The sequence below is a fragment of the Epinephelus moara genome, chromosome 18 (genome assembly GCF_006386435.1).
Source record: "Epinephelus moara isolate mb chromosome 18, YSFRI_EMoa_1.0, whole genome shotgun sequence".
In the NCBI taxonomy this organism is placed as follows: Eukaryota; Metazoa; Chordata; class Actinopteri; order Perciformes; family Serranidae; genus Epinephelus; species Epinephelus moara.
Window position 1 is genome coordinate 32720319 of NC_065523.1, and position 21241 is coordinate 32741559.

At 41.3% G+C, this 21241-nt stretch overlaps 3 protein-coding genes and 1 non-coding gene across 4 annotated transcripts; 2 read left to right on the forward strand and 2 right to left on the reverse strand.

Annotated features, from left to right (window-relative positions):
* Positions 1–1511: 1511 nt before the first annotated feature.
* LOC126406203 (U12 minor spliceosomal RNA) lies at positions 1512–1665 on the reverse strand. The gene has a single exon (XR_007571670.1). It is a non-coding gene; the product is annotated as a U12 minor spliceosomal RNA (small nuclear RNA).
* Positions 1666–2149: 484 nt separating this feature from the next.
* poldip3 (polymerase (DNA-directed), delta interacting protein 3) lies at positions 2150–9592 on the forward strand. The gene is made up of 10 exons (XM_050069986.1): positions 2150–2238; positions 3535–3656; positions 3799–4238; positions 4369–4419; positions 4565–4642; positions 4774–4995; positions 5853–5930; positions 6054–6183; positions 6460–6526; positions 8405–9592. Exons 1-10 carry the CDS (start codon positions 2171–2173, stop codon positions 8619–8621), a joined length of 1473 nt encoding a protein of 490 aa, XP_049925943.1. The 5' UTR covers positions 2150–2170; the 3' UTR covers positions 8622–9592.
* A 1241-nt stretch (positions 9593–10833) lies between these two features.
* On the forward strand, positions 10834–15536 carry rrp7a (ribosomal RNA processing 7 homolog A). Its single transcript, XM_050070002.1, has 7 exons — positions 10834–10930; positions 11127–11269; positions 13083–13208; positions 13320–13443; positions 14839–14936; positions 15018–15225; positions 15347–15536. The coding sequence occupies exons 1-7, from the start codon at positions 10867–10869 to the stop codon at positions 15430–15432; spliced, it is 849 nt and encodes a 282-aa protein (XP_049925959.1). The 5' UTR covers positions 10834–10866; the 3' UTR covers positions 15433–15536.
* A 96-nt stretch (positions 15537–15632) lies between these two features.
* LOC126405932 (zona pellucida sperm-binding protein 4-like) lies at positions 15633–21241 on the reverse strand. Its single transcript, XM_050069983.1, has 12 exons — positions 20900–21241; positions 20624–20748; positions 19538–19658; positions 19182–19316; positions 18867–19039; positions 18156–18235; positions 17938–18071; positions 17638–17821; positions 17411–17555; positions 17262–17331; positions 17049–17183; positions 15633–15929 (listed from the first exon to the last, which is right to left on the reverse strand). Exons 1-12 carry the CDS (start codon positions 21090–21092, stop codon positions 15778–15780), a joined length of 1647 nt encoding a protein of 548 aa, XP_049925940.1. The 5' UTR covers positions 21093–21241; the 3' UTR covers positions 15633–15777.

Here is a 21241-nt window from a genome sequence, read left to right on the forward strand (position 1 = left end):
TATTTAAACTGATGTGTACCCTGCATCAGAGGCATGGGCGGATAGTGAGGCAATGGGCTCCTGGGCACAGATGAGCAAAAGACCCAATTGTGCTATAGGGCTGTTACAAAGTCCCTTCTTCATGCTGCCTTTGCATTTTTACACAGGACCAAACAATGATTGCATCATTCTGCTCTAGTGTATGACTTTAGATAGCATGCCGGCATCACGGAATCAAAAGAGGCACGACAGGCATGACATCTAACACAACAGCGTTGGCCTTTAGTGTGACATATACGTGTCGGCGGCGCTTTTTGAGCAGTAACATGGGCATTAACATGGCAGTAACAATAATTTACTGTCTTTGTTATACAGGGTCTGATCTCGTTTACTACTTGGAGGGTAAGGAGCTCCTGGACCTTTTGTTTTCCAAATTTATGGACATTTTTGGCTGCTGTTCTTCCTCTTTCAGTTAGCTGCTAACTGCTAACAGCTTCTTTTAAATCTCCCATGGAGGACTGCACGCACAACACTTAATGAAAACATAACACCTGTGCCACCCTGTCTTCCCGACTGTCCTGTTAATACAGACGTGTAGTTTCTCAAAGTCAAAGTGAGAATCCTTAAACTGCTGAATCTCAAGGAGGCTACATCATTGAATCCCGCCGAAGGACTGTTCCAATGTCAAGGATCCTTCGAATGCTACCAAGGACCGAGTCTTTCCTTCAGAGAATTTTCATGGATGCATGCAGGCAGGCATGAAGTGCCCACAATTCTTTTCCCACGTTTGCCTGAACTGTAGGTGACGCACACCTGGAGACACTTGTTAGCCTGTTCCAATGCGTGTTAACTGAATGCTAGTAGGGAGTCCTGCCGATCCTCTGTGGGGACCGACTTGGAGGGACCCATCCTACCAAGGAAGCATCCTTGGCTTTGAGAAGCACTGATTGTTTCTGTGCTGTCACTATTACCGATGCCGACTTAAAAGTGAGACAACTCTGGCGTCGAGGCGGCGTCACTGTGTGATATTCCTGCTTTGAAGTGGCAGTAGTCACTTTGTAGTCTTTCGTAGTCGTAGTCGTAGTCTCTGTGGTAATTTTGTGTCTTTTTTGGTTGTTTTGTGTTGCTTTGTAGTCAATTTATGTCTCTTTGTGGTTGTTTTGCCCCTGTTTTTGGTTATTTTGTGTCTCTTTGCAGTTCCTTTGCGTCACTTTGTGGTCATTTTGGACACTGTGTTAATTTGAGTGACACTTCAATGGGCCTGTGGATGGTGGGCCCGTACAGTAATCCATCCATGATCAGAGGGGTATCACAGCAGCTCAACTGTGTGTTATTTTTAAGGACGAAATTTGTGTTTTCATTGTATTTTATTTCATTATAATACCTGTAGCAAAGACTTTTTTCTTCTATATGTGTGAATACAATTAACTGAACATACTGTTGGATTTGTCCTGTCTCAATGTCATGGATAATATCCACACAGCTCTGTTTTTAAGTTGGTATTTTGTTTGTTGTTAACAGTTTTGGGGGTCGGGGAAGGTCCTAGATCCACGAGGCATCTCGCAAAGTAGGCGAGTCACCTCAGCAGACAGACCTGTGCCCTTTCAAAAATTCATCTCGAAGTGTTATCGAGGATACGGGCGTCACCCCGCATCGTTATTTTCCTTACTCATCAGTTTAAGGCATGACGAGTAGATTGTCGAAGACCGGCATAGAGGCTGTGCCCAGATGTACTCTGTTAGGGTGCCAAATGTCCTCCCTGGCAGCACTTTATTTTACTCTCTACAACTAGCTACACATGTATGTGATAATGGATTTTGAAAATCAAACCTCAAATAGTGTTGTAAATCTCGTTAACTACATTTATTTGGACACCTTTTGTGATTATTTCGCGCAAAGGCTCATGGGTACCGAAGCACGTACAGCGTAAGCATTTTGGTCAAGAGTAATCGATCGCAGAGTATTAATTTCTAATGAGACCGTGGTTACCCGATGTGTAGACTGTGTGTTTAAAGATTACATTGACATTTCTATTTCATTCCAAAGCGCAAGATTAACAAACATTAATTTTCAAACACCGAAACATGTCGTCGGTTCCCCACATAAAATTTGCATTTTGGCCCTGACCGTCTTCCGTAGCGCTAGGTGAAAACTTCTCCTGCACGCATGCGCTGTGAGGCATTGTGAGAAAATGGCAGACATCTCTTTGGATGAAGTGATACGACAGCGCGGTATTAACGCCAAGGCACCCATTAAACGGTATTTAAACTATCAGTGCACAGATAAATGTTTGCTTATCGAGGAAGGGGCAGTTTGTAGTAACATTTCGAAACGCATAACGTGAATTTAGAGGTGTTGGTAGCTAGTTGGCTAACGTTAGCTAAGGCTAGCCCATTTCAGCAAGCAGCGAGTACATCGCAAACGCTCGGCTAAACTGTATTAGCTGTAGGCCTTTGGGTTTAAAGCTATTCGTCGTTAAACTTGGAAGATACGTTGTAATTATTCAACCAAACTAGTATTCAACAGTTGTGATAGAGCTCAAACTTGAAAAGCCCCGACCAATTTGCGTAGGTTTGTAGTTTCATTTTACGACTTAGCTACCGTAGCTAGTTAGCAAGCTAATATTTATGTTGGCAGCAAAGAAGGTTGTTGCACCCACTTACTAAACAAATGTAGTTGCTGTAACCATTTGGTTAAACGAGAGCGGTGGCGTGTTTAAATGAATGTTTTAAACTTATTCCCATCCACAGGTGTGTGAGAAAGTACAGGCCAAATTATATTTTCATAATGTCCGTGCAACTAGCAGGGCCCAGCACGACAGCAGTCAAATGCGTTTTCTTTGTACTACGTGAAAAATAACACTTTAAATACATTTTTCCTGTAATATTATTGTTGTTGTTATTTTAAGCCTCCCCCCTAAAAGTCAACATCTATGTATATTTATCTATCAATCAATCAATTTTATTTATAAAGCCCAACATCACAAATCGCAATTTGCCTCACAGGGCTTTACAGCATACGACATCCCTCTGTCCTTAGGACCCTCGCAGCAGATAAGGAAAAATTTATGAACTTTATGGTTTGGAATGAAGCAATGTCTAATCCTAATGGATGTTGCAGTATGTGGTGGGAATTCCGTATCTACTGCTTACTTATAAATCTTATAGTTTATGTATACACAAGGTTGAAGTCATGACCATATTCTCATCTCAAGCCCAGTCAAGCTTCTTCTCCCTAATAAGAAGACTCTGTGTCTGGGGGAAAGATAAGATAAGACAGCCAAGTATAAGTTGTTATGAATGCCTGTACTGTTAGACAGACAGGATTTCTGTTTATTTTTTTCTGTCACTGAATGTAGGAGAATTTTTGCATAACGTTTGGAAGTAACTTATTCGACGGTCTTTGTTTTATGAAGGCATGACCCCTGTGTGCATAGGAAAACTGTAATAAACTCTCAAATAAAACTGCTTTCTTCGTGTTTATTTTATTACAGGAATGTCTACAACACAGTACCACTGATGAACTTGAAGGCACTTCTGTTCTTCTTTCTTACAGGCCCATGTTTGGACGGGGTGCAGGAGGGGTTGGCAAAAGTTTTGATGCCCGGCAGAAGATTGGGGCTAATGATATCAGACAGCGGCTTGGAGGAGGAGCAGGAGGAGGAGGAGGAGGAGCAGGTAAGGGCCAACATTACTGCCTTGACAAAAAAAAAAGTTCCCTAAACTAATACTTACATTTGGTGAAAAAACTGACTATGAGTGTTTATGTTTTGGAGATTAACATGAAGTTTGCCTCAATATTTTTCCCGTCTCCCCTCAGGTTTTCAAGTGAAAGACGCCAGAGAAAAGCTGGGTCAGAAAGATGCTCGCTTCAAAATCCGCGGCAGGGGAGGAGGAGGAGGAGCAGCAGGAGGAGTGCAGGATGCTCGTCAGATGATCAACTCACGCAAACAGGGGCAGAATCAGTTCGGCGTCCCTGCACAGACCACACAAAACACGGCGGTAACGCACCATCTGCAGAGCCAGACACTTGTGCCGCAGATACAGATACACACCAACAACAACCTCGCCGGCGTGAACACGAGGCAGTTTGCCCCCAATGTACAAGGACTGAATGCGAGGGGCACAACGCTACAGCTGAACAATAATAAGAGAATGATGGATGCTCGTGATAGACTGAGCCTCAAGAGGAGCATTGGAGGGACACCGACACAGGCAGCTGCTGCACCACCACCCCTAAAAATAACCAAGACCATCCAGGTGAGGTTAAAATAAGTTACTTTTTTTATAGCAGATCAGTGACATTGCCTGCATGTATGTATACTTGTTGAAGCCTAAAAGCACATTGCCATGCTTTCTGTATTTTAATGTTTGATGCTTGTCTTTACAGCAACGTCCAGTAGGAGCAGGGATGTTGGGTGGAATACGCGCAGCTACACAGGTAAAGCTGTTTTTCCTGACATGTTTAAACAAGACGGATTGAGAGTAATGAAAATATTCTCCTTAAAGTGAGCACAATGTGTCCCTTGTATTATGCCTTAGATTGTAAAACGTGGTATTAAAATCATATATTTTCTCTCCCACAGCCTCTCTCAAATGAACATGAAGGCACCCACAGTAAACAAATAAAAATCACTACAGCTAATAATATGCTACAGTCACGGGTAAGAGCTGCTTCATGACAGCTGACTTATCTAATCCTGAATCCACACAGAAACTCAAACATATACGTAAATTATTGTTAATCCAGTGACTGATTCCCACATGGACTTTGCATTTTTTTTGTTACATACAGCCTGGTGCAGTGGGCTCCACATTCTCCATGTCGGCTCCAATCACCAAGGTGGTTAAAAATGATGCTTACACAGCCCCACGTCCTCCTGTCCCTGTGGCTCCCACCCGGCCTAACCCCAGCATGGCTTCCACCCGGCCCTCAGCTGCAGCCTTACAACCAGTCTCCAGGACTCTCCAGCAGAGCACAGCGGAAACCAGCACAGCAGCTCCTGCTCCCCCTCAGGTAAACATTCCTGCGTGCATCTCAGTGTGCACACATTCTCTGCCTTAGTAGCTTGTGTATTTTGCATTGGTGTTGCCAACATTATGTGGAAAAGCTCTTAAAGGGAAACGTTTGTATTTTTCAACCTGGACCCTACTTTGCCTTTTTTTTTTTTTAATCTAAGTGACTAACGGAGACAGACTAGTCTAGTACTGAGAGAGCCACTGCAGCAAAACAGGCTGCAATGTAATCCGTACGGGCAACTGGGCACCATCAATTTATGTTCACTAAAAGTGCTTGTTTTTGCTACTGACAGGTTTAGATTGTTATTTTAAGTGTCTTCTGCTGATCCGATCTGTTTGTTAGTGTGTGTGTAACCGAGTCTTGTTCAAGAAGAACTCTTGTCTGAAATCTCTTGGACTTTTTCACAAAATCAGCTAAATATAGAGTCCGCCAGGAGTGAGTCCAGGAACAGGTTTTCGTTTACGCCCATCATGCTTTCCTCCTCCCTTACCCTCTTTCAGTAAAATAGCTGACCTGGATCTGCTGATCTCCTGTCAGTATTTGGGGTTTACCCCAGTAATTGAATGTAGGATTTAATGCGATTAGCCTGACATCTGTTCGGTAAAAATGTTGGTGCTTCCAAGGCTTTCCGACACACAGACACTGCAGTGACTTGAAATGAAAATAAACAAAATGATTTCATGAGCTGACCGCTTCATTGTGGCGTCAGTACTTAAATAGCTGTAACTGTTACGATGGGAAAACTGAATACAAGCTGAGACATTTGGCACGTTAGCATAACCATCATGCTTTGTTATGTTAGCCATTTTGATTGCATATGCTTGATCATGTGGTATTGTCCTATTTTTTTCTAGCCTGCTTTCAGTCCGTTGGAGGGGACAAAAATAACAGTGAACAACCTGCACCCCCGGGTCACAGAGGAAGACATAGTTGTGAGTAAATCACACTGATGCCAATAACCTTTTGTAATGTTTGCTCTTCAGTGGTGTGCTGCCTGCTGTAGCGCTATGATGACTCATCCTGTGTGTTTGTACTTTACATCTGTTTGTCCATAGGAACTGTTCTGTGTGTGCGGGGCCTTGAAGCGAGCACGACTGGTGAAGGTGGGTGTGGCTGAAGTGGTGTTTGTGCGTAAAGAGGACGCCGTTAGCGCATACAGGAAGTACAACAACCGCTGCCTGGACGGTAAGTCCCAGTGGCAAGGACACACACATCAAATGGTTCTCTGTTTTTTAGGCACTAGCTTCAGTTTTGCAAGCAGGACAATGACTACAGTACTGAGTTTGCTGGTTAGGAACATCACTGTAGATGTCTGTTAAAACAAAGTGCTGTTGTTGAACTAAAGGATAGCCAAGTTAGATGAATTTAACATCACTTAAACTGTCAATAGCCAGATTGAAAGACTTTCATTCAGTGTGTTTATTTATTTTTTTAAAATCCTTTCCTCTTTTCCTCCTCCAGGCCAACCCATGAAGTGTAACCTTCATATTCAGGGAAATGTCATCACTTCCGATCAGCCCATTCTATTGTAAGTGAGCCTGCAGGGCTTCATTCCTTCTTTACCTCCATCAAGGAGGTCATGTTTGTTTGTTTGCTGGTTTGTCTGTCTGTCAGCAGGATTATGGGAAAAACTACTGGCACAATTTTCATAAAACTTGGTAGAAAGGTGTAGCCAAGTGGGGGGTCTCACAGTCATGAAATTCCTGGGAAAAAATACAAAATTAGAAAAGCCATTTCCCAGATGGGACTGTCTAACATTCCCGCCATCAAGAAAACTACTAAAGCCGTTTGCTTATCCACAAATGCCTTACGCTAAAGGCCAAAAAAACATCAAGACAACCAAAAGGTCGCTCAACATATTGCCAGCATCAGTGCATTTTCTACGCATGCCATAGCCAGGCCAGATAACGCTACCGCTCTGTGTTGACTGTATGTGCAGTCACAAAGGCATTGAATTCCATATCCCATGCTACATTTTTGCTGCAGCGTGTCTCTTTGCTCACTGGTTAGGAGCCACATTATTGCACCCTATGATCGCTATACAGGCCCTACCCATTTTAAACTACTTGTATAAAGTCACGGACATTTGGTGAAAAATTGTGAAAAGTCGCGGAGAGGTTTTGAACACAGTTTTTATACACTAATCACTTTTTGATTTTTATTAACATTGTGAGAAAACACATTAGGCCTTGGCAGAGGTCTGCGCTTTCCAAGTGCCCTTCTTGTCTCTAATTAATCTGTTGCAGTTGACTGTTTATATCCACACACTTAATTTTGCTTATGTCCTCTGAGGTGTAATTTGGCACCACATAGAGTTGAAGTTCGTGTCAACCTTTTTATTTCCTTTCAGTATAAAGAATAGAGACATTGCATCTATTCAATTGGCTATCCAGGCTTCCTTTTGTTAACTGCCTTATTTGAATAAGCATTTGTATGTTTGGTCAGCTGTTTAGTGGTACATTGAGCTGCCTTTGATGAAGCAGTTACTCAGATAACACATTTTGTGGATGGATTATTCAGTCTACGTCACTGGTTCTGCAAGTATGGTACGTGTACCACCTGTGTTATGCAAGCTTCCTCTAGTGGTACGGGGAAGAATATTCAAAAATATTTACAAAAAATGAATTGATTAAAGTTAATAAATGCGGTCAGAGTCTCAAACTTGAAACGAGATCCAATCAAACAGTGAAAATAGGCAATGCGATCGAATATATCAAGATTATGTCACTGTATTACCTGTTTCTCACCTGCAGTGTTTTCAGAGACATATTTTAGTGCCATGTAATAGCGAGAGTTTGTGAACAGGAAGTGGGCGCCATACTGTTTCCTGCTCAGTGACAATGGAGGATGTAAAACTAGGCAGCGCTGATCAAATATAAACCAGTATTCTGAAACTGAGTTGTCCATTTCCTACCTCAAATATTTACAGAAAAATATTTTAGCTCACTGTTTAACTGTAATATGACATCATTTGTTACCAGCTGGCTGTTGTTGTTTCAAATGAAGCGTTAACATCGAGTCACCCACCAGCAGGAGCACATATTGGTCTGGTGCAGTGCAGTGCATTCTGGTAGTTGTAGGTTTTCTCCCACTTGAGCAAAAGTATCCTTTTTCTCTGATCATATAGCACCAATTTCAAAAGTATTTGCCTCTTTGTACAGAATAAACAGCCTCGTTTTATTAAAGGCCATCTTTCCAGCAGTGAAATACTTCAGGAAGTGTATGCCATTGGCTGTTGCTGTGTTTGTTGCTTGCTCTATCCACTAGAGTCTAAAGAATGTGTGACAACTATAATTCAGAATATAATATGCAGAAGTTATGTTTTTTTGGACTAAGACAGGTAGGACCCTGTTAATTGTTTTATGCCTATTGTGATCTCGTGTCATTCTCTTCCTGACTCCTGCAGGAGGCTCAGTGACACTCCTGGCGCAGGCAGCAGTACAAAGAAAGACGGTCTGCCTCCCTCCTTGTCACGCCCCGTCGGTCAGAGAGCTTCCTCTCAGCCCACTCCAGAGGTTGACCCCCAGACCATCCTCAAAGCTCTGTTCAAGTCCACCGCTCAGTCCACCTCCACCACTGAGCCCCCCAGCTCACAGGCCACCGCCTTCCGCATCAAGATATAGCTCATGTCTCGTGTGAATACACTGTCTCTGTTCATAAACATATTACTGCATTCTCAGTGTTCCTCATTCTCTCATATGAAACTGATTTTTACACATTTGATATACCTGACTTCTCCCAACGGGAAATTCATGGACACGCAAAATCTTGTTTTTGGTTTTGTGCTGTCCAAATGTCACCCGTTTGTCTCTGAGATGGACCAGTGGAGGGAAGTGTGAGGTGATAAGTTGTTTTAATCCATTGTGGTGGGGGATGCCAAATCATACTGGATGTGGAGGGATTTTTTTAAATTTTTCATTAATTCAACACCAGCCCATTTGAATATGTTGTTTTTTTAATACTCACCCCTGAGTCCCACAAAAAAAGAGAAACTAGAAAAAAAGGAGATTAAAAAAATCAAATTATCAGACACTGAGCAGCATTGTCACGATGGAGAGAATTATTTTGTTTAATACCCATACATCCACACATTTGTATTCAGTTTTATTGTCTGTACCTCTTGTTAGATTTTCTCTGGTGCAAACAGACCATAGAAATAAAACAGAATACAGTAGAAGAGGAACAGTAGATACCATATCTATCTGATTAGGCAGGACAACGAAACTATTTTCAGTAAATCATTGCCACAGCTCGACCTTTAACATGTAAAATGACTGAAACACTCGTGTGAGTAAATCAGGGATGTTCAGACAAACTATAACCATCATTTCAGTAAACCAGTTTTCAGACCGTCATATGTTGTTGTGTTTTTGTTTTCACCATCCTTGTAGCATCCAGATTCTTCTGTGCTCTACTTGTGACTGGTTTTACTCGGTTTTGAAACAGTGTATGTTTAATTCTTCCTAGTATACATTATATTTGATTTTTGTTCAAAGACTGTAAATTACTTTCTGTTGCTTTCTTGGTATGTCAGTCAAGAGACTAGAGAGGTCAGATCTGTCTGTGAAATGTCGCCATTAAATATTTAGCTTTGTAGTCTGAGACTCGTCTTTCCTGCCTGCCATGTGATGATGCATTTTAACAGAGATCTGCCTAAATGCTGTACTGACATACAGCTTGAGGGTCTTTATAAAAACTTAAGACCAGTAATGAAATTACATATTTTCGTAAGTGCTGTCAGTTATTCCAATTTTCAGAAGCCTGAGGTTGGTAATTAACATTACCTTACCTTACTGTTTCAAATTTAGATTGTGAGCTACAGAGGAATGCCCTTTTCTCCTGGACATGAAACTCCACATACATTACACAGTTACAACTAAAATCCAACAGCAAAAAGTCTTAGAAAGTCTTGTTTTAAGCTGGAATATTAAATGATTTTAATATTTATTTTATTGTTCTAACCACTTTTTTAATTGGGTTTTCAAGAACGAAATTTACAGGATCATTGCACTTGTAAATTGTTTGGCAAAAATATAAAAATATCACATTAGGATCAACAATACAACATGTTTTTATATAAACCATATATGTACATACACGATAAATAAAAATCAACTAAACCAGCCTGACAGCACAAAAAAACGAACCAAGAAAAAGAAAAAACAACAAAATACCTTTAAACAATTAACAAAGTTGTTCATCAAGTAATTTTAGATGCAGTTTTTTGGTACAAATTTTATTTTGTTGTGCTGAAAATGATTACATATTACTAGTGTGTTTGGACTCTATGTTGGATAAACTAAAATTAATATTATAAGAAAACTCTAGTATTTGAAATGTGTGGGGAAATGGCTAATTTTTTTTGATTTGGAACTTCTTGAAATCTATCAATGGTTACTGTTACATTTAATTACATTACAAAATAAAATAAATGTGATCAGTTACTGACAAAAAATATGTTATTAAATTACAGTTACTAATTAAAATGCTTGTGATTACCAGAGGGTAATACATCCAAACATATTATTTTCAGTTAAAAGAAATTAATGTAGAATTTAACATTTAATTTGTTCCTTTGCATCTGCTCACCGTGCTGGAATACCAACTTTTGGCATAGCCTAATTTTCGGACATTTTTCAGTTTTATTGCCACGTTTGTTAGTAAAGTAATCCAAAAGTAATCAAATGTAATCAGTTACGTTAGTTTAATATAAGTAATTTAAACAATCAAATTATTTATTAAATTTAATAGGGTACATAGTGATTGCGTTTAAATTTTTAAATTTTTAATATATATATTTTAAAAAATCGAAATATATTTCCTTACCGTGGTTTTAGTTCTACTTCCGGTGTGATAGGTCACTTCAAAATGGCGCCGTCCAAGAAGAAACATGGCAGTAACAAGGCTTGTATTATTCCTGGAGGATTCGCAGGTATTTATTTACAAAATTAATATGATTCATCTCAATTTTTTTTGCTAGTTTATTGATATATCCAAGAACAGAACTTTACGTTGTTATTTTACACGGTTTGGTTATTTATTGAACGGTACAGCTCTTATGTCTGTCTACTGTACAGAGTGATGTGTTGGCTTTAGGTTTATTCGTCTTCTCCTGTCTCTCTCCGCAGTGCTGTCCTTACAGTTCAGTCCCGACAGTGCTGCTCAGCACCAGCTGTTTGTGAAGGAGCACAAAGTCCGAGCAGAGAAGAGTTCACACAGACCACTGGACCGGACTTTATTTGTGCTCAACATCCCCCCGTACTGCTCACAGGTTAGGGTCAGATGGGGTGAGATGCCACCTACCCCTTAATTCCTCTCTTACCACGTATATGGTGCTAAGTCTACTGTCAACACATGTATTTAATGGCTCTGTGGTGAATGGTGACATTTCATCTGAATTGCTGCACTCTTGAGATTTATTCCACCAAAACTGTTTTAGGGTAAAGGTATCTAATGTTTTTGTCACTGGTAAATAGTGATCTGTATATTTATATGAAGTTGTACATAAAAAACGAAAACCTCTGGGGGCATTCTTATTTAGTTAGATTAACTAGTATGGAGTCAGATGTGACTTTATATAGGTCATATCTACATATAGTCGTAGTATAGTATTGTAGTTTTAAGCTAAAACTTTAAAAAGCTTGTTAGTGTGATTAGTTAGTTAGCCAGATATCAAAAGCATCATCATCTATAAAACATTATTATCGTGTCATGCAGTCAGTTATGCCCGGCTTGTAATCAGAGCAGCCGGATACAGAGTCCAGCAAACATAAATTCATTTAAAGGAAAGAAAATGAAACAAAGCAGTAAAACAATTAAAGCATCACATACAATCAGATCATCAATTTGGAAGACCAAGATCATGAATCATTCCCAAAGGCTTTTGTCACGTAAAAATTAAAAGGAAGAGTTCAAAAATAAAATCTAATTAAACAAACATTCTTGCCTTCTCTTCCAGGCCGTAGCAACAAAACTGGCAAACTTATCAAAATAAATCAACCATTCCAGCTTTTGGTCGTCTGAGCACCAGAAAATGTCAGGGTTTAGACGAGCCATTTCATGGAACATAAGCGCTCTTAAGTCATCATAGTGTGGGCAATACATACGTCTTCCACTTCACCCAAATCACACAGCTCACATATTCTGTTTTCTTCCTGAATATTGTGGAATCGCCCGGTCTCACTGGCCAGAAGAAGAAGTCCAGCTCTCTGCTGTGCAACCAAAGATCTTTGTCCTCTAGATGAATAGGATGTTACATATGGTTCCGCGCCAAACTTCTGTTTTAAATACACACATGTCCTTAATTTGGGCATTGACAGAATGTTTTAGAAACCATTTCTCTTTCAATTTCTGTATCAGACTTTTCTTAATTGCTGGGACAGGAGCAAACCCATTAACCCCCGGAAAATATTGTATAGCTCTATTCTGTGTAGTGTCAGCAATTTTAGGTTCTAGCATTGCTAGCTATCTAGAATTAGCCAACATTTTAGCAAGCTTTTACAGATTTATCGATTATGTATGTGCTTATATGACAATGTAAGGGGGGGCTGAACATGATAAGCTTTGCTTCCTTCAGCCCCTTCTCGAACTTGCACGTTATCACAGTGTGCCATTTTTTTTCCTATTACATATACTGCCTGTTTTTTGATGCTTGTGCTTGTTTGAGACATATAAAAATCAAATCAAATCAAATCAAGCTTACTGGAGGAAGACATCTTGAAATGATAACAGTTAACCTGAAGGAAAGTCTACAAGGCCTCTAGATAATCTATTAATGGGTCAGTGTTGGGAGATTAGTTTGTTTTATTTTGTTAGATAGTTCATTTTGTAGCTCTGGGGCATCTCGGTCCTGGTCATGAGGCATCAGTGTGTTTATGCATCATCATCCAGCACATGTTAAAATTATATCCAAATATTTTTTAATTATACAGTAAATTGACTTTGTTGTTAAGGGGGCATCTTCCCCCATCTTAGCCTACACTTTATGTATCTGTTACTCAATCAGTTGCTAACGTAGTGAGTTGTTATCTTTTATTATAGAAATACAGACAACTGTCATTTCCTCTCTGCTGTTTGTGTTGCAGGCTGTTGTCAAAGAGCTGTTTTCACAGTTCGGCTATGTTGAGTCTGTGGAGCTCCGAGACCACCCGGGTTCATCTCAGGAGTCTGGACCCAAGCTGTCCAGGTTCTTTAAACCAGTCGAAAAACAGGTTGGCCTACGCTGCTGCTGCTGATTTCTCTCTACTGTAATACCATACTATACTTATTATGTGCAGTATATTTCTGGTTTTACATCTTGTGTTTCTCTCTGTATCTTCCAGTGTTTCAAAGTTGGCTACATCGTATTCCAAAACTCCTCCAGTGTAGCAGCAGTTAAATCACACCCACATGATGTGCCTTTGGTGGTCTGCACAGAGGAGCATCCAGTGAGGACAGGCTCGCAGAGTGAGTGATGCTACAGTGATGCATTCATTTCTATTAATGCAAGGTTGAATATTTCTCATTTCATTCGGTGGTTGTTTTGTGTTGGTTTGATTTCAAATATGATTCTAGTTAGAGATGCACCGATCCAGCTTTTTCAGTTTAGATACCGATCCCGATGCTGTGGCTTTGAGTATCAGCCGATACCCGATAGCAATCCATGGTTGACCTAAAAAGCTATATACCGTTACATGTAGAACAGAAAAGACTAGAGGCATCAGGCATTGATGACTACACAGTTCTTTCCTAAGATAAAATGAAACAAGATGAAACAGATTAATGCAATGATGAACTATTTATTTTTAACAAAAATAAACAATTGTGCAACAGCAGTTGAAATAGTGCGACATACCTCCACACAGCAGATTCTCTCCTTCGCTCCATGACGTATGACATAGCTCGCGTCACAATAGATTTAAAGGGAAAGGATCGCCTCAGGTATAGGTTGCATTTTCCGATACCCGATTCATCTATTTTGATGATATCGGGGCCGATATTCGATCCAGATATCGGATCGGTGCATCCCTAATTCTAGTATTACAGTTTGAGTTGAGTCAGGTCCTTGTTGGTCACACACATTATCAAGTTCTTCATTCTTTTCATATGCCCAACAGTTACAGAGAAGCTGATCAAGAGGGATATTTATGCTGCACTCTTGGCCAGGGTGCTCTTGAAAATGAGATTTTAAATCTCAATGACATTTTTCCCTGGTTTAATAAAGATACTGTATATAAAAGCAGTCCTTGGCAATGAAAATCTGAGGCCTCAACGCACACTAAATGTCCAACATAAAAAAGGGAAAATCACACCACTAATGAGGAAAGTAAAAACAAACATTAATAGAATATAAATTGAATTTTGTGTACAGTATTGCAATTGCAGAATGGAATACAGTATTAGTATGTTTTCTTTAGTGTATAGTCACCTGAAAATAAGAATCATTGTGGGCCATTTGCATTTCAGCATCAGCCACCATAGTTAGCAGCCCCTCCGTGATGAAAGTGTTGGAAAAACACAGATTTTTAATCATGAAACTGCTTTATTTAGTGTTTTAGCGGGTTTAAATCACTGGGTACATTTGATTTGGAGATGACGAAACCTCCTGGCTGAAAACCTCCTTAACAATGAACCGTGAAGGAATTCTAACCACTTTCAGCTTATTGCAATTTGCAGTTCTCACCACTAGATGCCACTAAACCCCCCTAAATCTTACACACTGTTCCTTTAAGTAAAGTACATCAATGTAAAGTGACAGCATGATGGTATTTACTTTACCTACTCTTTTACAAACTGTTACACACTCAGAACAAATCAGCCTTATGACCCACTCATGTTATTTGCTGCACTTTCTTATGCCAGAATGGATTCAGCAGTACACCAGCTCTTTCATTCAAACGGACAAACTGCAACAAATCGTCAACTCCTTTATGGAAGACTACGACAAGCGAAAAGAGGAGGTGAGAATTCTGCAGCTCTTCCTTCAGCATCACATGCTCCTTTTTAGTCCATGCGACTTCAGCATGTTTTCTTTGTCGCAGGAAGCGGAGAGGCAGAGGAAGGAGGCCGAGCAGCAACAAGAGGATGAAGAGGGCTGGGTGAAAGTCACAAGAGGACCCAAGGGCACCAAGGCCCGGCCTCACAGTGAGGCAGCCAACAAGAGGACTCTACAGAAGGAGATGAGGAAGAAGAAGAGGAAGGAGCTCATGAACTTCTACACCTGGCAGCACAGGAACACACAGAAAGAACGTAAGCTGCTGATTTAGTTTGTTCTTCATCTGCAGGATAGATTTGTTCTTGATGTAGTGTGAAAGAGACAGAGACACTAAGCTTTGTTATTGCTAACTATGCTCTGTTTCTTTCTTTTCAGATATTGCTGAACTAAGGAAAAAGTTTGAAGAGGATAAACAAAGAATAGCTCTGCTGAGGGCACAAAGAAAGTTCAAACCTTACTGAGTCAACCACCCTGATTTTTCTCTCCTCATTTAACTGCTTTTGTAAGTCTTAACTACATTATAACCCTGAGCTTTTTTGTGTTAATAAACTATTATTCTGACAGACCTATTATCACAATTATTGAATTACAAGCGCATCACGACATCTGGAAATCATTGATGTTTGTAGAAGAAAGTTTAATTAAAGGTGTCATACAGGATCAAGTACAAGTGCCAGTTTTAATAAAATTAGAATTAAAGTATTATGTAAAAACTAGCTTTGGAAACCTGTGTGTGCGGGTTGTTAACAAAAATGAAAGCAGCCAGAGTGAATGACTACAGCTTTGAATTTTATGAAATTAATGTTTTATTGAGATTGTTCATTGTCAACTTTAACTTCACAAACGTGCTGTGCTTCCGGCTTCTGCCGCTTTCTGATGCGTGACCACACCATGATCACCAGGATGAGCAGCAGGGCAGCACCAACGCCAGACAGAATATACACCGTCACCTGAAACACTGACGAACAGAGAAAATAATTTAAAAGCAGGGGTAGGCAAAAATCTGGAAAGGCAGAAAAACACACCCTCCTCCTGCAGCTCTCTCCTCTCTGACCTAAGCCCCTTTCACTAGTCGGCCACAGGCATATGTGCGACATTCATACAGTTCCCCAGCGTTTCCCATACGTTGATTTATTTAACCTTATTTCATTGCGGATCCCTTCTTTGCATCACCCTCTCACCGTTCATTAGACCACAAATGAGACAACAGTTAGCTAACTAGCCACCCCTCTGTCCCTCCGCCTCACTCACTGCCACTGTGGACTGCTTCGCTGGGAGGAGAGCAGGCAGCAGCTCTGGAGATGGAAATTTGGTTGCAGTCTGTAGTGGCTCAGCCAGCGCAAATCCCCCAGAGCTGGGTGGCACAGCGGGCTGGTGGCCAGTGGCAGCGCTGGGTCTAACCTTTGTAATGGCAGCAACATAAAGTTCCGGATCCAATGAGTTGGGACTGTCAGGTCTCCTGGAGCTGGGGTTTGTGCTGGCTGGATTTGAGTTGCTGCAGTTACTCTGGAGCTGCTGCCTGCTCTCCTCCCTGCAAGGTGGTCTCTAACGGCCGGGGGTGAGACGGAGGACTCACTGTGATTCGAGGCTCTAGCTAATGTTAGCTACATAAACATGAGCTTGATGCTGCAGCTGTGAGCCTTTGGCTCAAGTTAGCAGAAGGCATTAACTATTAGGGACATTTTCTCTCCATCTCTGAAGTACTTTACCTATATTGACAGGTGTCTTGTCTTATTTACTGTCAGATTCTCTTTTTGATAAGTTCGTTTCCCTTTTTGGGATTGCTTTGCAGTGCAGGCAGTTGTTGCCAATGCTGGAATAGCAACATTTCTGTTGGATTCTCTGCCACTGAATCAGATTTTCACTGAAGGGGTGTGCATGTGTATTTGTAGAACAGCCTCTAAAAATTGGCCAAAGTCTGCCACCCCGGGCTAGGTTTTCTAAAGCCTGAAAACAGAGCCAAGAGGAGGTGCAGAGGTCTAGTTTTCCACTTGAATTACACTATCCTTAAAGTTCATCATGAGATTATTGCCATTGGTCCATCACATCATACAGTCTTGTGCTGAGCAGGACTTACTCATTTTCTGTTTCACACATGGATTGTCCTCCTGTTCAGTGCTGTTCTGTCCCAGAAGCAGTGGTCCTAAAGAGACCAGCTGGACCTGGTCGGACTCCGACATCGTCTGTCTTCTCTGTCTCTCACCTTCAGATGCTGTGGTAAGGGAGGCAAGAGTTTACCACATATTCACAGCACATACAGTAGAAGAAAAACATGCTGTAATATACTCACAAATGATGGCACAACGCTGTGTGCAGTCAATGTCATCTGTGCAAATTTCCACCCAACAGTAGAAGTACATCTAAGTGAGAGATGTTTGCACATGTTTACTTAGATACACATTTTTACATTATTGAAATATGTGGACGTGATAACCTTACCTCCTCCACACTTGGTTGGCCTGTTCGAGGGTCCAGGAAGGCAAAGGTCTTGACATCAAACCTCCTGACTTGGGAGTGGGAGGATGTCTTCATCTTGTTACTCACAGGGACAGAGCTCCTCATGTTATCCACAGGGTTAGGACATCTATCCATGAGGAGAAACAAATATCAGCTGCACTTACTTAACATCTCATCTCGGACTGTTGCTGTAATTGCCTCGACCTTACCCGTCATAGAGAAGCGTCCACACAGAGTGTCTAGACGCAGGGTAGGCAAAGCAATCCCGTACACGCAGGGAAAGTGTTGGGTCTAGGGACGGCCGAGCGATGGAAATCTCAACATATGCAGCTTTGCGTAGGGGCAATTTCACCGGAAGCTCGTCCTCAGGAAAGAAGGATGTGAAGGATGCATCTAGGGGAACAAATAATCACAAACGCAGTCACTAAGGTTTAGTTCTGAGGACTTCTCTATGCAGTGAGTAATTCCATACTGCAAAACACAGTCATACTGCTCTCCATTGTTAATACCTCTGGCTATTCTCATCTGCACTCGGATGGTTCCCAGTGCAACCACAGGCGGTGGGTTGGTCACTGCGTACAAGGACCGCAAGTCTGCTGCACGCTTCAAATCCGATGCTGCATATTCACACTGGACCTGGAGACTAAAAGCTCATACTATCAGTATATTTGTCACCACCAGAATAACTGTGACATGCATCATTTTTATGTTAAAGCCATCAGCTCACCTAAATGGAGAATGTTTGGTTATACTTTTGGTGTACAGCTCCTCCACTTCCACCTCATAGATCTTCATATCTCCATCTACCTAAAAGCCGAGTAGAGAGGAAAGGATTGCATATCAAGCAAATATATATGAATTACATCATATGCAATTTAGAAAGCGTTGATGATGTGTGACATAATTTGAAGTGGAACAGAGGAACAGCATCTGGCCTTGCTCCCTGCCACTAAAGACAGCTTTTGTGGGAGGAGAGTGGGCAGCAGCTCAGGAGATGAACTGTTGGTTGATGGCTGTTACAGCTTGAATTCGTCCATGGCAAACCCCTAGGCCGGGTTTCGTGGTGGGCTGGTTACCACTGGCAGCGCTGGGTCTAACCTGTGTAACAGCAGCAACAGAAAGTTTGCTGATCTGGCTAGGTGTTGGGGCTGCCTTGTCCCCCTGACTGAGTTCAGGTTGCTGCAACTGCTGACTTGGGGTCAGTTTTCAGAGCTGCTGCCCGCTCTCCTCCCAGCAAGGTGGTCTGTGGTGTTGGGGATCGAGTCAGAGGACACACTGTGATTCAAGAGTCTAGCTAATGCTGCTAAGCAGTGTCGGCAGTTGTTGCCAATGCTGTATGCCAAATTGAAACTGTCTACCCCAGCTTATAACTGATTATGTTTTTATCCAAGTACTAGATGTCTTTTGTTGGAATCAAACTCTTGTCAAGCAGCATTACCTTCACTTTTGCACCACAGTCCGTGACTCCAATCTTGAAGACAGCCGTGTCTGCGGTGGTGACCACAGGAAAACACTGTGGTTGGTCCTTGACAATGAGGCTGCTGGGTTCAATGGGTGTGTCAGTGTCTGTAGTCTTTACTGAGAACACAAAGTGTCCATCCAGAGAGCACGCTGGGAGGATAGTCAACACAGGAACATGTAGGCTTTGTTACACTTAAACACCATATGTTCTTATTTGGAGGAAATGTTGGAGATAAATAATTGAAATTGAAATAAACAGTACTTTACATGCTAAGACATATGCCAGTCTTACCATTGAGTTTGTAGTAGCAGGTTAAATCATAAGCATCATAGCAGCATCCCAGTTTGTAGCAGGCATCGCTAGAAATGCTTTGGTGGCCACAGTCCACTCGTAGAGCTTTTTCTGTGTCACAGTTTCCAGGTAATGCTGGAGAAGAGCTGTGATTTTAGTGTCAAAAACTTGCACAGTAAATTGTGTCATGCCAAAACCCTCTCTGTATTGTAAACATCATTTACCGTGGCATTACTTCTGTGTATAAAGATTATTCAGTTTAAGCCTTTAACAAGCTCATTGACACAGTTATGTCTTTAATATCTGAGGTCAGCGCTAACTTTCATCAGTTTCCATCAATTGAAAAGCTCACTCACGTGTGGGGATAACACGGGTCCTCTCGCTGTGCCTCTTTATCAGAGGACAGCTGATGTTTACCCTGAACCATCGATCCTCTCCTGTCAGCTGTACCTGTAGAGGGATGATCACTTTGCCGCCCTGAGGATCAAAGGTCATTGCAATGGAGACGTTAAGAAGCCATACACACCTTTACACATATTTACATGTGTATATTCACCTTCTGTATACTTCTCAAGAAAACGGGGTGCATTTTCACATTGAGTTTGGGGCTGAAAACTTCTTTCTCTTTCCATAAAGGTTTCACTTTTTGTACCAATCAATAATGTTGCATGATTTGCAGGTATTGTGGTGAAGGTGTTACAATTTTTCTCTTGGTCAAGGACAGTGGCGCCCACATAGAAAATAATCAGAGGCCAATATTACTTCAAGAGGCTGTGGTGCACTCATTTTTTAAGCTTGCACCAAGACAGTGATGTCTTCTGAAACTAGAAAAGATACGACATCCATTGGTACCAATTATGTTATACTGGCTTTCCAAGAGGGGGGGCTAAATAACGCTCCGGTGAAGGAACAACCGGCATGGGCATTTCCAGAGGGGTCCCTTAAACTCTGACCTCAAGATATCTGAATAAAAATGGATTCCATGGGTCCCTGAGTCTCCTCTAAACTTGAGAAGGCTTGTTCCCAGTAAATGTTTTAGTTCTTACAATCAGGGTTTTCCTTCAAATTAAAGCTGTATGTTTGTCTTTTTAGGGAAAAGACAACCAGCATGTAAGAATAATGCATCATCTAACAAACAGATATATAACACATTAAAACAGGACTATGCACATCAGATAATTAGTCATATTATTGTACTGATATACTAAAGTATATCAGTATAACTTTAACACTCATACTGACATAATTTTTAAGTGGTCTATGTACTTCCACAGCCTGAGTGAAATCCTAAAAATAAGTTATGGCCTTTGGTTTTGGTGTGCAACCCAAACATTTTCCGTGGCCCCATCTGGCCACCTCGTTGAAAAACTGCCAGGGGCGCCAATGGTCAGGGAGAGCTCCCTCTGCCCTCCAGTAACTTTCACACAGTTCCTTATTTTTACCTCAATCTGTGCATAGCAGCTGTCATATCTGCTGAAGAGGGAGAGGCTCTGGTTTTTCTCTCTGCCCAGCCTCACTCCACAGGACTCCTCAGACTGAGGCACAGGGATGATGGCCCCTGATGTGTCTAAAAAACACAGGGAAGCATGCATACTCATTTCATGCAAATATTGAGAGCTTATTTTAAAATCAAACGACTGAGAGAACTCTTTTTACTGAAACCATTTCCAACCATATTTGCCATCTCATCTCAGAAGTTGGAAATATTATTATCTCACCTTTAACGTGAATATTGCTTTTGACCAGCGGACCAAAAACAGCTTTCAGTCTTCGAGCAGAGCAGGTGACTCTCGGCAGGACGAGCCGCTCAGGTGTTTTCCTCACCTGGACGGTCGAGAAGCTCCAGCTGTGTTGAGCCATGACGACAAAAATGACAGAAATCACACAAAGTTTTGCATATTTATAATCCATCTTTTGATTGAGATGTTTATACGGTTTTGGTCTAGAAATACCAGGTGCTTTCTTTGACGCTAGAGATGGGGTCACGTGACTCCTGTTAATTAGTGTTAATCAGTCTGAAGCTTGCTGCTGTCTCCACCAGAGCTCAGGAGCTTCACTAC